The 14507-nt window shown below is 41.1% G+C and overlaps 1 protein-coding gene across 2 annotated transcripts in view; it reads right to left on the bottom strand.

Annotated features, from left to right (window-relative positions):
- The window catches only part of PRKD1 (protein kinase D1), a 95449-nt gene that overhangs the window by 11575 nt on the left and 69367 nt on the right, over nucleotides 1-14507 (bottom strand). For both annotated transcript variants that reach the window (XM_083506623.1, XM_083506624.1), the window contains exons 6-14: nucleotides 14412-14435; nucleotides 11597-11804; nucleotides 9621-9698; nucleotides 7913-8114; nucleotides 7182-7305; nucleotides 4764-4841; nucleotides 2275-2554; nucleotides 1292-1344; nucleotides 248-320 (exon numbers count right to left, since the gene is read on the bottom strand). In XM_083506623.1, the coding sequence (XP_083362749.1) occupies nucleotides 248-320; nucleotides 1292-1344; nucleotides 2275-2554; nucleotides 4764-4841; nucleotides 7182-7305; nucleotides 7913-8114; nucleotides 9621-9698; nucleotides 11597-11804; nucleotides 14412-14435 (1120 nt within the window). The remainder of the gene's footprint in view (nucleotides 1-247; nucleotides 321-1291; nucleotides 1345-2274; nucleotides 2555-4763; nucleotides 4842-7181; nucleotides 7306-7912; nucleotides 8115-9620; nucleotides 9699-11596; nucleotides 11805-14411; nucleotides 14436-14507) is intronic.

Raw genomic sequence — 14507 nt, 5'->3', positions numbered from 1 at the left:
TGCTTATTTCCTTCACATCTGAAGGGAGGGCGTTCCACAGGGCGGGCACCATCTTAATTGCAATGATCTGGAAAACTTTATAATGAAGTTGTAGAGCTTGTGTAGAATTTCAGACACACCTGAGTAGTCATCCTAACCATATTCCATGGGTCTTACTCCCAGGTTAGTAGGATTAGGATTGGAGCCTACTTTGTCCAATGATTTCAGGCAATCTTCTCCGAGTATGACAGTGGGATGCCAGTCTTACCTCCATAAACAATTCCAAACTGTCCTGATCCCAGCACCTCATCTGGAAAGATTTGGTATACTGTACTGATATCCTGTTAGTACAAAGATGTTGCATGTTAAACATGATGAGTATGGAAATAAAGTCAATTCAGAAAACGATTGGACAGAAATGCTGCTGAATTCCATTCAAAATGCAGTTCGGTGGCAGAAGTCGTGTTCTGGTAAGGCAACGCATCAGAACCTATCTGGAGTCTGGCTTCATTTTGGAATTATGTATAATGACTTTGGTCCTTCCTGAAGTGTATAAATGGACCCTGAATGTTTGTGCAGACGCGCAGTACATTCAAAGTTACTAGGCATCAACAGAAGTGAAGGAGCTACCAAATACCCATCACATGTTCAGTAGCATTTAAGAACTCAGCATACTTTCTTCCCTACTCTGAAGAAACTTTGGGTTTGTGAGTCTGTGAGGTGGGGAGAGGCAACTCTTCTAAAGGGCTCTAAACTCCATCCCATTCCAATGATGGAATGTAGTGTAGGCCCTAGGTTATTTGGAAGGCTCCCTGTATCAACTGAATTCCAAAAAGGAAGGTGGGATTTCAACAAGTCCAAGTAAATGGACTTGTGCGGTTAACATAAGAGCCCACTGGATCAGGCCAATCTAGTTGAGCATCTTGTTCTCACAGAGGCCAACCAGAAGCCTGAAAGCAAGAGTGAAACACAACAGCACTCTCCCCACTTGTGATTGTGCAACTGGAATTCAGTGGAAAATATAATACAACCGTTTCATATGGTTCTAATCTCAGACCACTTACATTGGTGTAATCTTACTGTGGTGCTACAAAAGAGGAATATAAATTAACCCCCAAGATTTTGGCCTTTTTCTAAAAACTGGAAACCAAAAATCAAAGCTGCTGTAAAAATCATTTCTTCAATGGCGACTTTTTTTGTCCTTCTCTAAAGAAAATGCCCAATTAGACATCGTCTCAAAGTTTTCCAAACAGATCAATGACTTTGCAAGCTGAGTTCTATCACATCTGTCACAAACACTGAGAAAACTTACCACGTTTTCTTGGACCTGGCAATTTGACACCGAGATACTGATGGATATATTTCCTAGAAAGAAAATGTATGGAAATTACTTCTGCTGTGAATGCACAGAATGATATGAATCCACAACTTAAGCGTGGTAGAGGAAAGCCCCACTGCCATAATACCGTGATCCTCACAGTATTATGGCAGTGGTGGGCTCAAGGATGAGGTGTGTTGGAGGAAGGTACCTCTTCTTCTAGAATGAGCCTCCCCTTCTGGATAATGATGTATGTGATATACAGTTGTTATTAAATTGATGCTGTTATATAGCAGAGGTATAACATTCCTGAACCTAACCACACCATCCATTAGGAAATATTTTTGGTTCTGAAGTAATACTGCCTGATCTGTGATTCCACAGCAATATGTCCACAGCCTTTCACAGCTCCTGCAACGGTCTGGGGACTGAGGGATGGGATTCACCCCTACACTGATCTTGTGCGAAATTAATCTGTATAACCATCATGATATCCAGACATCAGAGTACGTGTTAAACCTCCTTGGAAACCACATGCTGGATAATAACAGCATAAGTGAAAGGTTGATGTCCCTAGCTGCTTACCTTAGAAGAAGAAGAAGAGAAGAGTTTGGATTTGATATCCCGCTTTATCACTACCCGAAGGAGTCTCAAAGAGGCTAACATTCTCCTTTCCCTTCCTCCCCCACAACAAACACTCTGTGAGGTGAGTGGGGCTGAGAGACTTCAGAGAAGTGTGACTAGCCCAAGGTCACCCAGCAGCTGCATGTGGAGGAGCGGAGACGCGAACCCGGTTCCCCAGATTACGAGTCTACCGCTCTTAACCACTACACCACACTGGCTCTCGAATAGAATAATGTATATGCCAAAGTGTCCGAGTAAAATTGCACAATGTAATTATACTGCCAACAAACAGGGTCTAGTCCACATGGTTTCATCCTGTGGCTTATTTTAAAGCAGAAAATTAATTAGCTTACGGTGCAGACTTGGTCCTGAACCAGTGGGTGCCCCTTGGGGAATAACAGGCATGAGGGCATGTTGGATTGCCATCTCCCACATCCTTGCAACATCTAGGCCACAACCACTTGGGAGAACATGGTTATTAGCTGGAGGGCTTGGCAGGTTTTCCACATTTTCCCCGACGTAGTATACGACATTTGCTGTGGTTATTTCAAAGCAATGGGGGTTAGCTTCCTGTGGCATTAAATTGAAGTTTTTTGCAGGTTCCAGAGATAAAATCTCAGACAATGGAATTTCCTGTGAAAAATGATAATGGCGATTAATTTTGAAAACACTTTCTCATGAACAAAGAGTACTTCAAACACCTACTTGATTGCAGTTTCTGAGACTCATCGCCAGCTTTTGGGATTCATGCTTTTCTGATGGCTCCCTGGGCTGACAATTACAAGATGTTGACAGAGAAGGAGAAAGTGAAAGGAGGAAATCTGCTGACCACAGGGCTGTTTGACAGGAAAGGGAAGGGAAAGGTGTTTCAGGAGGTAGAGGTGGCAAGGAGTGATTTTGTGGACGAAGAGAGCTGGTGTGGACAAAACTGCAACATTTTCAGAACATGGTCCAAGGCAGGATTGGAATCTGATCCAAGACAGACAAACCCCATAAATCCCGTGGATCCTGCTAGTACTTAGGCATTGATCAGATTCCTGGCACAAATATTAGAATGGATTTCCTGGCTGCTGGGATAACAGCTGAATAGAGAAGCTAAGGAGTCTCTTTTGTCATTTCCCTTAATAAACACCAATGAAATAAATCAGAGGTGGTTTAGGTTTAGAGCCTGAAACAGCTACATTCAGGGAAGTCCATTTTGACATTACAGTGGTACCTCTGGATGCAAACGGGATCTGTTCCAGAGTCCCGTTCGGATCCTGAAGCGAACGCAACCCACATCTGTGGGTCACAATTCACTGCTTCCGCACATGTGCGTGACGTCATTTTGAGTCATGTTCCGTTACTTCCAGGTCGCTGCAGAGAGTAACCTGAAAACGCTCAACCTGAAGCTACTTCAACCCGAGGTATGATTGTACTATGATTCACAGTTAAATAATAACTATTAGCTTAACAATGTAGCTAAGTATTAGAGATGCCTAAGAAACTTTGGGGATCACGTAATGCTCATTGAAAGAAAAGAAAAAGCTTTAAAATCCATTCTGGAAAATAATTCCCCTCTAAAAGGCTGTAACTCCCCAACCTACTAAGGGTAATGGGGTGAGGACAGAAGTCCACTCTAATTGAGAACTCTTAGGAGAAGCTTAGTGGGCTGTGCGCCCCCATCCATGGTTTTCAGTCCTGTAGCCTCTCTTCTCTCTTTCTACAGTGGTACCTCAGGTTACAGACGCTTCAGGTTACAGACGCTTCAGGTTACAGACTCTGCTAACCCAGAAATAGTACCTCAGGTTAAGAACTTTGCTTCAGGATCAGAACAGAAATCGTGCGGTGGCAGTGGGAGGCCCCATTAGCTAAAGTGGTACCTCAGGTTAAGAACAGTTTCAGGTGAAGAACGGACCGCCAGAATGAATTAAGTTCTTAACCAGAGGTACCACTGTATAGCTCTTTTCACTAGCCAGGGAAATGAGCTTTAAATAAAGTGTGTGTGTGTGTGTGTGTGTGTGTGTGTGTGTGTGTGTGTGCATGTGATGTGCTGGTAGGATGAAAAGTGGCTGGCTGGATGGGAGAGGTTAGTGGTTTATTTAGATCATTTCTATATGGCTCTATCTACACACATACACAAGCACACACAAACAAGCACGCACACATATATACCCTAAGCAGTGTTCAAGAAAATAAAGCAACAGGCAACTAAAATATTACAAAAATACAGCGCTACATATAAAAATGTTACATAAATAGAAAACTGTAATAAATACAAACTGATATCAACATGCCTCCCCTCTCAGCCTCCTGGCTCTCCCCCAGGACTCCACCCATCCTCATTGGGCCCAAATAAACTCACAGCTCACCCACCAAAAATCTGACAAAGAGGAGGGCTGCTGGAAACTGTTGACATCAATCTAGTCTCTCACTCTAGGCTTCTTTTTTAGGAGCAGGCTCAAGATGGATGCAGCTTCCTCAGGCTGCCCAGAAATCAGCTGCATTTTTCCAGGAACAGCAGGTTTGGTAAGTTTCCCAGGGGGTCCCAAGGATGGGAAAAGGACACCAGCCACAGATCTTTCTCTGGTGTCTCTGTGCACACTCCTCCTCCACCACCATCAGCTGCTGGTTCATGGTGGCACTGGTGAATTTGGATTGGTTTAGGCACAAGTCAAGCTATGTCCCGGTATATCTGTATCTTTGGGAAACTATTCAGCTGATTTCCAATTCAATCAGATGTGCATGTGTGGGTGGGTGTATGGTGCTCATCCATCTCTTTGAAATATTAACAAACACAACATAAACTTTAATCATAGCTGCATTCTGGAATACACTATATAAAACCAGAACCCAATTTTACCTTGTAGTATTTGCTTTCAGTGTCATTTTGAAACAGTGTGATACATTTGCTGTCTAATCTCCAGTAGTGACGTTTCCTCTGTGTTGAAATAAAAACAATCAAAAATAATTTAAGAAAATTTGAAGAAACAATGAAATAAAATTAAATGAGATAATGCAACTTGAAGATTGTGAGGGATGACAAAGAGACACCAATTTCATTTTCAATACAGAGAAATACTCAATGGTATTGTTTTAAACTTATCCAAAAGTAATAGGTATTTTAAAAAAACCTTTTTCCCCCTTGTTGTTCCCTGAAGACCAGTGGCGTAGCGTGGGGGGTGCAGGGGGGGCCGGCCGCACCGGGCGCAACATCTGGGGGTTAGGGTTAGGGAGCGCAAATCGATGGGTTAGGGGGCACAAATCGACGGGTTAGGGGACGCAAATTACTTGCCTTGCCCCGGGTGCTGACAACCTACGCTACGCCACTGCTGAAGACTGCATTTTCTTCTACACAAGTTTCATCAAAGATGTATACTTGGCTTCCCCCAGAAATATCTACATACAGCATGCCGTCACGGGAGTTTCAGAATGTTACTAGTAGCAACAGTTAGCATTCTACATTAATTGACCATATACAGACTGAATCTAACAGGTGAGTGATCGTTAAGATTACCTAGATATGTCTTCACCAGGCAGTAATGGAAGTTATGCTATGTTGTAAAAGGTAAAGGACCCCTGACAGTTAAGTCCAGTTGCAGACGACTCTGGGGTTGTGGCGCTCATCTCGCTTTACTGCTGAAGGAGCCAATGTTTGTCCACAGTTTTTCCAGGTCCTGTGGCCAGCATGACTAAGCTGCTTCTGGCGAAACTAGAGCAGCACACGGAAATGCCATTTACCTTCCTGCCAGAGTGGTACCTATTTATCTACTTGCACTTTGACGTGCTTTCAAACTGCTAGGTTGGCAGGAGCAGGGACCGAGCAACGGGAGCTCACCCCGTCGTGGGAATTCAAACTGCTGACCTTCCAATTGGCAAGCCCTAGGCTCAGTGGTTTAGACCACAGTGCCACCCGCGTCCCATGCTATGTTGTAGCTGTAAAAAAATGGGCAATTACGTTTCAACTAGAGTTCAGGTTAAGTTGTGGGTAAGAAAACGTAATTGGAAGCCTCTGTTTAATTGGAAGCTGGATAATTTGTGTGAATCTCTCTCCCTCTGTTGTACACTGGCATACTTACAAAGCTGACTGAGAATAGAATAGCGAGAGCCTGCAAGCCCATTCAATATAGGACTTCCTTTCATTTATACCCATTCTGCTAAAAAGGTGATCAACCTGTGCATCACAGGTTAGACAGAACGATCAAGAGGGGGGAAAGGACTTTGTTGGAGTCTAAATGCTCCTTCCTCCTTCATGCATAATAGGTGGCCTGCACAGTGACAGCACCTTAGGGCTCCATCTGACTTTACTTGAGTTGTAAAGGCACCACTCTTGTCTGTGTCCCTCTCATGCAGCCCCAGGGCCTTGGAAGATATGGCCAATGTTTGTTGTGTCTTCTTCCTGTGCCAGCATAAACTGAGGCAATAATGCCATGGCAATAAGCCAAGGAGCATAGTCGACGGTCAGGACAATAGTGAGCCAGATGGACCAATTGTGTAAATCTGTATTATAAGGCAGTTTCCCATGTAATTAGGGCATAGACCATAGTTCTGAAAAAGATGCTTTGAAGTCTGTTTCCAGGAGCAACATAATCCAAGGTATTTTAAGGTACAAAAATAGTTGCTTTGTCCAAGGTATAACACAAAACTGGACTGACCCTCCAGGTCCAACAGATATGAAGGAAACTGGCCAATATCATTCCTCCAAAGCCTTATCTCAAAGTGTCTCATGTTACAGCATTGCACCACTGCATTGCATTGCACAGGGCTATAATTCTCAATGTGCCCTATGAAAGCTATGGATTTCCTTTTTATCTAACAACAACAACAGAAAAGATAGTCAGATGAAAGCTGTTTTCCACATCTTGATTTGGTTTCCTTCAAAGTGCTTCACATTCTACAGCATGCCAGGGATAAATCTGACCCTTCTGTTTGTTTTGAAGTCTAATCTAGCCCTGACAAAGGTAGCAAATCTTCCTTAAAACATACTTCAAGCTGTTCACATTCAAAGTTTCCACTCTGCAGTCTGAAACAGCAAGCATACATGACTGACTTTCTCTCTTTAAAAGACTCTTTTGCTCTTAAATAAAGTTGCTCAGGCATACCTCTGCTCAAGATTTTGTTCTGTGGCCTTGGTCTGCCTTTGGAGGGCCTCAAGGCATTTTGTACACGTGCAGTAATCCTTGACTGTCAAGGAGAATGAGGGAAGCACCACCAAAATCATTTGGGAGTCACAATTTATCAGTGATGTTCAGAGACTTCTTTTGCTTAACATCTTTCTTACCAGAGTGTCTTTGCTTGTGTAGTGAACCATCCACCCCTCTTTCATCACTGTGCTGCTTCTCCTTTTTGTATGTTTAATAGATTGCACTACTCTCATTAATGGAATATTGTTGCTTGTCGAAGGGCTTAAAAGAAACCACACACCAGTCAATAGATTTTGATAAACATGCAAAACAAATCTTTCTAAAGTGAGATACGTTAATTTGTTGTCCTCTGTGGCTATGTCTCCAGGAGAACAAACAGAACAAGAGAAACAAAGAGTAAGGCTGGTACTGTTGGCCCATAAGAAAAATTCCATAAGAAAAAAGTCCTATCAGAGCAATACTTTTACTGGGCCAACCAAAATGACACGCAAATGAAGCATTAGGTAGCTCCTCCCACACTCCATGTATGCCATTCTGAGGGATTTTGGAGGAAGAGCAGCTGACATAAATATACTAAATAAACAATCAAAATTTATACATGGCTCTGGTAACAAACTGTAGCATTATTCTGGCACAACAAGGGCATTACACAGGGGTGCAAATGTGTGGGTTGGACTTTTAGATCTGCATTTTTCCACATCTATTCTTATACACTAATATTTGCAGGAGACACTAAATTTTTAGTGCCATGTTAAGTTTCACTAGAGGTGAAACCTATCACCTTACTCCTAGGGTGATATATTGACAGTTATAGCTAGCAGAGGTAACAGTGGAAACAAGTTCAACTATGTGCTGTGCAAAAACTCACCTGATCATCCTATTACTCTCATCCTGGTCAGGATCAGCATCCTGCATTTCTCCATTGTCATTCTGGTTCATGATTGCCATCTCAGCATCATGACCCACAGATTCCTCCATTTCATCCAAGAGTCCACTGTTTCTTTCACTGTCATTGTCATCACTTCCCTCTTCCATGACAACATCAGACTCAGCACCCGGGCTAAGCAAATCTGGAATTATTTTGACCACGTTATTGTGAAAGCCTTAAAAACAGATCCAGTGTTAACTCTGGCATGAAACTAAGCTCGTAGATATGAATACTGCTTCTGAAAGAGTATTTCCAGCAAACAAGCAAGTCTTTAATTCTAAAATAGCTTTGAGAAATCTACTGGGGGGGGGGAAATGTCTAGTGTATTCAGAATGGGATGGAGAAGTTTCTTTTAACTAACAGCTAAAGCTTTACAAAAATTCCCACAAAGCAAAGCAAATAGCACAGTGGAAAATGTTGAAAATGCAAAACTGTATCAATTACTGCATGTAATACTGGAATATGGGCTTCAAACACTTCTCCTCAACTTTCTTAAAAATAGCATTTTTCTAAGCATCAAGAGTGAATCTAGAACACTGCAGCTAAGTATGCCAGTGCATTTTCTTTTATGCTTTATCCAGAAATAACATCACACTGGTGGAATGGGGCCAGTTCTCTAGTTTCATTTCTATCTGCTGATACACGTTTTGTGCCAGGAGGAAATTGTTGAGTCTTTCCCCAATGATCCTTGCTTATTTATAATTCTACCAATCTTGCTTCCCACCTATGGAATGAACTTTTAATAAACATTTGTGTAATCCTTGGATGGATGACAATCCTCGGTGACAAACACTCTTCTGTCGTTTCCTGCAAGGCACTTCCCTAAGACAAGGATTTGGCAGGCATAACAACCTCCACCAAGGCAAGGAGAAATGCTTCTCTTTCTAACAGTGGCATAGGAGAGCTTGCTTTCACAGAAAGGACTGCCTACACAGAGCAAGAGGACACAATCGGTTCTGGGGAACTTCTACTGGGGATAGAACACTAAATGAATCTAAATGTATGCAAGCAAAATGCCCATCTAGAGATGCTGGTGAAACTTGCTTATCCGAGGCTCAGATATGAGCTTTTATGGGACGTGCAATACTTATCTCAAAGAAGAGGCAAGTTTTAGGATTCCTAAAGTTTTCTCTAGGTATAAAACTACATTTTCAAAGGGCCAGTGGGAGCTTTTTTGTCATGGTGGAATGTTACCAGACACTGGAGAAGAGAGGGGGTAGGAAGAGACACCCCTTCTCCCCTCTTTGTAGTTGTCCAGAACACAGTCACACATTTATATATAAGAAATATTGTATTCCTCTTCCTAGATTGTCTGACATGAGATTCAGGTATATGACCCTCCTTCTCTGCCTTTATAAAAGAAGCAACTACTTACATACATAGATGAAGTAGAAGAGTCACATGTTCCAGACTTAACCTGCATTGGTTTTCCATTCTTTATAACTCAGGAAGTCTAAAAAATATGCTCACTTTGTCACATTTTAAAGCATCGTATTGACAGCTCATTCTCAATATATTTTAGTGTACAAGTGTATAATGCAACCTATGACTTTTCTTTAAAAATAACCCCTCATCTACTTCTAAGTGTCTTCTCTCTATGCAATAGGCTTTTAGAACATGCATTGTTACAGCTTTCAATGCAACTTACCCCCATTAATGGCCACTTCCCCAAGGCAATTATTTGGCACTTTGGGTGCACAGCGTTTGTGACAATTGAACCTGCAATCTAATTAAAGATAAGATGCATAATTTCAGCCAATGATACTGCGACATCAACAGGTGTCGAGATTTGTACATTGCAGCATATAACGCAAGATAATTGTAAGATGGTCTCTTTTGGTTCGATCATAATTCCAAACTCTGCTTTGGTGCTAACGTAAACAAGCATGGGGTAGACCTCAGGCTTACAAAACCTGCACTTGCAATTCCCCACTTCCCTTCCATTGCGTCCAATTCTGCTAAGTTTGGTTTGCATTTTCCCCGTGAACCAGGACTGTAAAACATGGTTTGATCCTAGGTTGCAGGGCAAATGCAAACCCTACTTTTCCGGCTGAATGATAGGACTTATTCACACAACACCAAATGTGGTTTGACATTGTATCTTACATGAGTCAGTATACAGAATGACATTTTTTCCCCCTTTAAAAAAAATATTATTATTAATAATAATTTTCAAGAAACAGGAAATAAGCATGACATTATCAAAACAATTGGTTCCCCCCCTCCCCCCTCCCCCAGAATACAGCATACTTTCCCATAAATCTATATACGTAGCTGGAGGGTGTCAGTCATCAGGATGTTTATTTGAATACTTTTTTTAAAAAAACCGATGCCATATTTTAACAAAAATGCAATTTAGCCACATCTATACCTCCGGGGGGGGGGGGAATCTGCACAAAAAATCTGAACTCTGTGATCTGCATTTTTTTATTCATTTAATTGAAAGTATTTCTACATGATTCAACATTTAAATACCTCTGAGCAGTATCCAAAAATGCAAAAGAAAAGCAATAAAAAAGAGTATCGTATAAACAGAGTTACAACATAAATACCAGTACAACAGTATTACAAAAGCCACATAATAGCAGATATTATAAAATCATCCAATCTTAGGGGGTCTAGGAAAGCCTTGGAAAAAGTATGTCTTTAGTCCGGGTTACCTGGCTATGATAAGGGACAAGTAGTCAGTGGTTTTATTACTGAGCCTGCAGCTGCCTGCCCACTACTGAGATCTCAATAGGCATTGCACATTCAGTTTCAAGCATATTTTTGCAGATATAAAGGCCAAAAAATATGGAGGGTTTGTTTACAGCTTAAAGCTGAAATTTTGAGCTGAATTCTATGTCAAATTCCACATACTGTGCTTTTTCTGCACCCCTGCAGAATCACACTACTCACAGATTATATATAAACAGAAAAAGCAGAATGTTGTGTAAATAAGGTTCTCAGGAAGAGCATCTTTTCCTTAGGAGGTTTTGGTCCAGGAAGGTATACGGAAGCCTTGCATATTTCTGTATATTTTTGTCTTATCTTCAAGGGTCAATGAACCGAAGCCTTACTTTGGCAGCTGATTTGATTGCCAAAGGTCACGCCCACTAATGATGAGAGCGGTATTATCAAAGCTGTGTGCAATCCACCATTCTGCATGAATGCTCAAAACTTCATGTTTTCATTTTAAAAAAATAAATCTTGTTTTTTTACCTCCTGTGGCTATAGTCAATGTCAGATGAGTCTGTGGTCAATATATGGTGAAATTTCTAAAGTCATAATTGATGCAGTAGGGTTTCCAGAAGTTGTGGTCTAATGCTTCCATGTCCCACACAGCTCTTCTGAAGAGCACAGAAGGGAACTGGCAGAAATGGACTTTCTCATCCTTCCTTCCACCCTCAGCAGCCTCCCATCCTTGCCATAGGTCAGGGTCCTTGTTGCATGCGATGGCTTAGCATGGGGGAAGGGGATCCCCCAAGATTAGACAGAGGCAACTTCTGTGTGCACTTATCTCTGGATCCAACCCCACAAGTAGCAGCAGCAAAACAAAAACACACATATGAACTTTTAAAAATACATAACTGGAATTCTTGGGAGGATATGACAGAGCTCCTCTGAGTTCTTAAATACACTTACCTTTGCATTGCAATCCCTGTCTAAAAAGTCCCTTGAGTAGCTTCTTACAATACTGACAGACCGTTGGCCGTGTATATGAATGGATCACAAACGTATGAGGCACTTTAACCTTGGAAAGCAAAATCTTGTCAAGTTGAATAGGTCGCCCAATGTATGACTGTGAATTGGATCTCTTCTCTCTCCCAAAAGACTCCGGAGGTGATTTTTGCTAGAATGTGCATATATGGAGGCAGATGTTTAAAAAGTCATTTTAGCAGACACTGTTTTTAACAAACATATACCTTGCACATTCAAATTTGGCTGTGTGTGTGTGTGCATATGTGCACATGTGTGTTTTATCTATATCTTTATCTATCTAGCCATTGCATGGGCTTGTCACTGCCCTCTCCACTCCCACGCCTTCCATGGCAGCTTTCGTTGTGATAATCAAACTTCAGGGAAGTGTGGTACCGAGAAATGTCAGGGAAAGTCTTGGGCGTTGCTGAAGGACTAGGGGCACAGTTGCTATTTTTGCATTGCATTTCTTCCCCAGAACGGATTGACTCAGTATACTTTAAAATGAGATATGCTTTTTCCTCTTCAGACCTTAACACATGCAAATTTATGCATCAATTGAGTAAGTAATAAATCAATTAGAAACACAATTAGCTAAGTTTTTTTTTAAGCTGGGTGACAGCTACAAAATACCACCTTTGTCATTGGATGGAGTTTTGTGGACTCTCCTTCCTTGGAGGTTTTTAAGCAGAGGTTGGATGATCATCTGTCATGGATGCTTTAGTTGACATTCCTGCTTTGCAGGGGGTTGGACTAGATGACCCTTGGGGTTCCTTCCAACTCTACAGTTCTATGATTCTAACAATGTAGGGCAAGAGCTAAGGCTTTTCTCAGAAAATACAAATTTATTGTAAAAATGCCTGCTAAAAGTAAGATCTACTGCTCTGGACTCATACTTCTTTATCCAATGTGTTGGTGGTTAGTTAAAGAGAGATGTGAATATTTTTTTTTCCCCGGGTAGCCAGCCAGATTCCTGACTCAGGAAGCCTGGACACTTACCAGGAAACAATTGCTTAACTAGATTACATTATGGAAACTACAGAAGCCAGCAACCCCTCCAGGCACTAAGCAAATCAGTACAATTATTTCTCAACAAGTATATTGCTTTTAGACTGGACAGCACTGTATTTCAAGCACCTTCTGCAAATCCTAAGAAGGTTTCACATGTGCAGATATTTAATTGGACAGCTGCCCAGCTGTTTCAGTAAAGCTGATTCAACCCAAGCCATAAAAATATTATTAGACAGGCTGTATTGTACTTACGTGATTAAAAATAAGCAAGGTATGTTGCCTTCGGTACAATTTAGGAGAAAATCAAATTTTAAAAGATTTTTCAGCTTTGTGTCCTTTTTTAACAACAAAATTAAAAAGTTAGCTAAAGAGATCTGGGTAGGCTAACAGAAGCTACAACGCATCTAAAGCAATGGCATCTGTTTCTACATGACAACAGCAAGGTCTTTGTGGATGAATTGAAATATTGATTGAAATAAGAGAGTGACAGCAGCTAAATAGCAACAATGGCTTGTCTGTTCTCTCTTTTACTTGGTTCATTTAGGACTTACAAACCTGGAATATGCCTGGAGAGACAATTTTAGGATGTCTATTAAAATATTAATATTTTTAAAATACTACCTTTAAAAACTTGAGTCAGAGCTGTTTGAAGGACTGCCTACACACATACCATAAGATCAAGATAGAGCCACTTGTCCACTACTAAGACCAATGAAACTGGTAGGCACAAGAGGGAGTTCTCAGTGGTGGCCCCACATCATAGGAATTCACTGCCACCTGACCTCTGTGAAGCTACCACCTATTTATTTTTGCTAGCTTATTTGGGAGCGATGTTCTGTGCTGCTATTGAACTTCTTGGGTTGGTTGAAAATGCTATTTTTGTTTTTGGTTATTTATTATCAGTGGTTTCATTAAAGTTGTGAGCTTTGCAGGAGCCTTTAATTGTATACTACTTTACTATTGTTGGAAATTATATTTATTTTATTTTAAGTAGCCGTTTGTGGGTTTTACTTATAAAAAACAGCCAACACACAGATACACACACACACGTCATACGAACATATAGCAGGAGCTCTCCAATGTCTTTTCTAACTGGAGATGTCATAGACTGAACATATGACATAAAGGCAAAGGAGGTAATTGCTTGCCCCTGCCCCAGCTTCAGAGCTGCTGTTTGAAAAAGAGCACCAACCACATGTGCATATCTATGTAGCATGCGAGTTTTCATGGACTCAGGCAGCTGAGCAGTGGTAACTTCAAGCCCTTTTGTGAACAGTTAAACTCCTGAGAAATAGCTGATCTCTGCTGAAAGCGGGTATTGAAGTGACTTCAAAACCTACAGAGTTCTTTTACTGGTGTGGTTTGAATTCAAGATGTGCCTGCAAAGGAATATCGTATTTTATCCTTTACAGCCAAGCTTGAGCCATTGCCAGTGTGTGTGGATGCTAATGAACTAGAATAGTCCAATGGTCAGACTTCTTGTGTTCCTTTGATTTCAGTGCATCAACTCTGAGAATGGGTTAGTTGGAGATCACCCAAGACTGAACTACAAAAGAGCATCTGAACTTCTAATTTTGGGGTTGGAAATACATTTTAAGATCAAAATACATGAAAAGTATGACCACATTTCCAAATGAAAGAAATGTGGCACAGCACTACTTTCATTATGAAATTAATTCACTGCAAAATTTGAATTGCTAAGCATTTACCATTTAGCCATATTAGACAGGAGTATAAAAGAAGTACATACCTCAAAGCTAGGGCTTGTAGGAATCTAGATAAGGAAGACCACAGTCAAAACAAACAGAGAAAAACAAAACATAAAGCCATGTTATTTGGGAAGCAA

This window comes from Podarcis liolepis, assembly GCF_965112155.1.
Source record: "Podarcis liolepis genome assembly, chromosome: 1".
NCBI lineage: Eukaryota > Metazoa > Chordata > Lepidosauria > Squamata > Lacertidae > Podarcis > Podarcis liolepis.
This window is presented reverse-complemented; position numbering and strand designations above follow the sequence as displayed.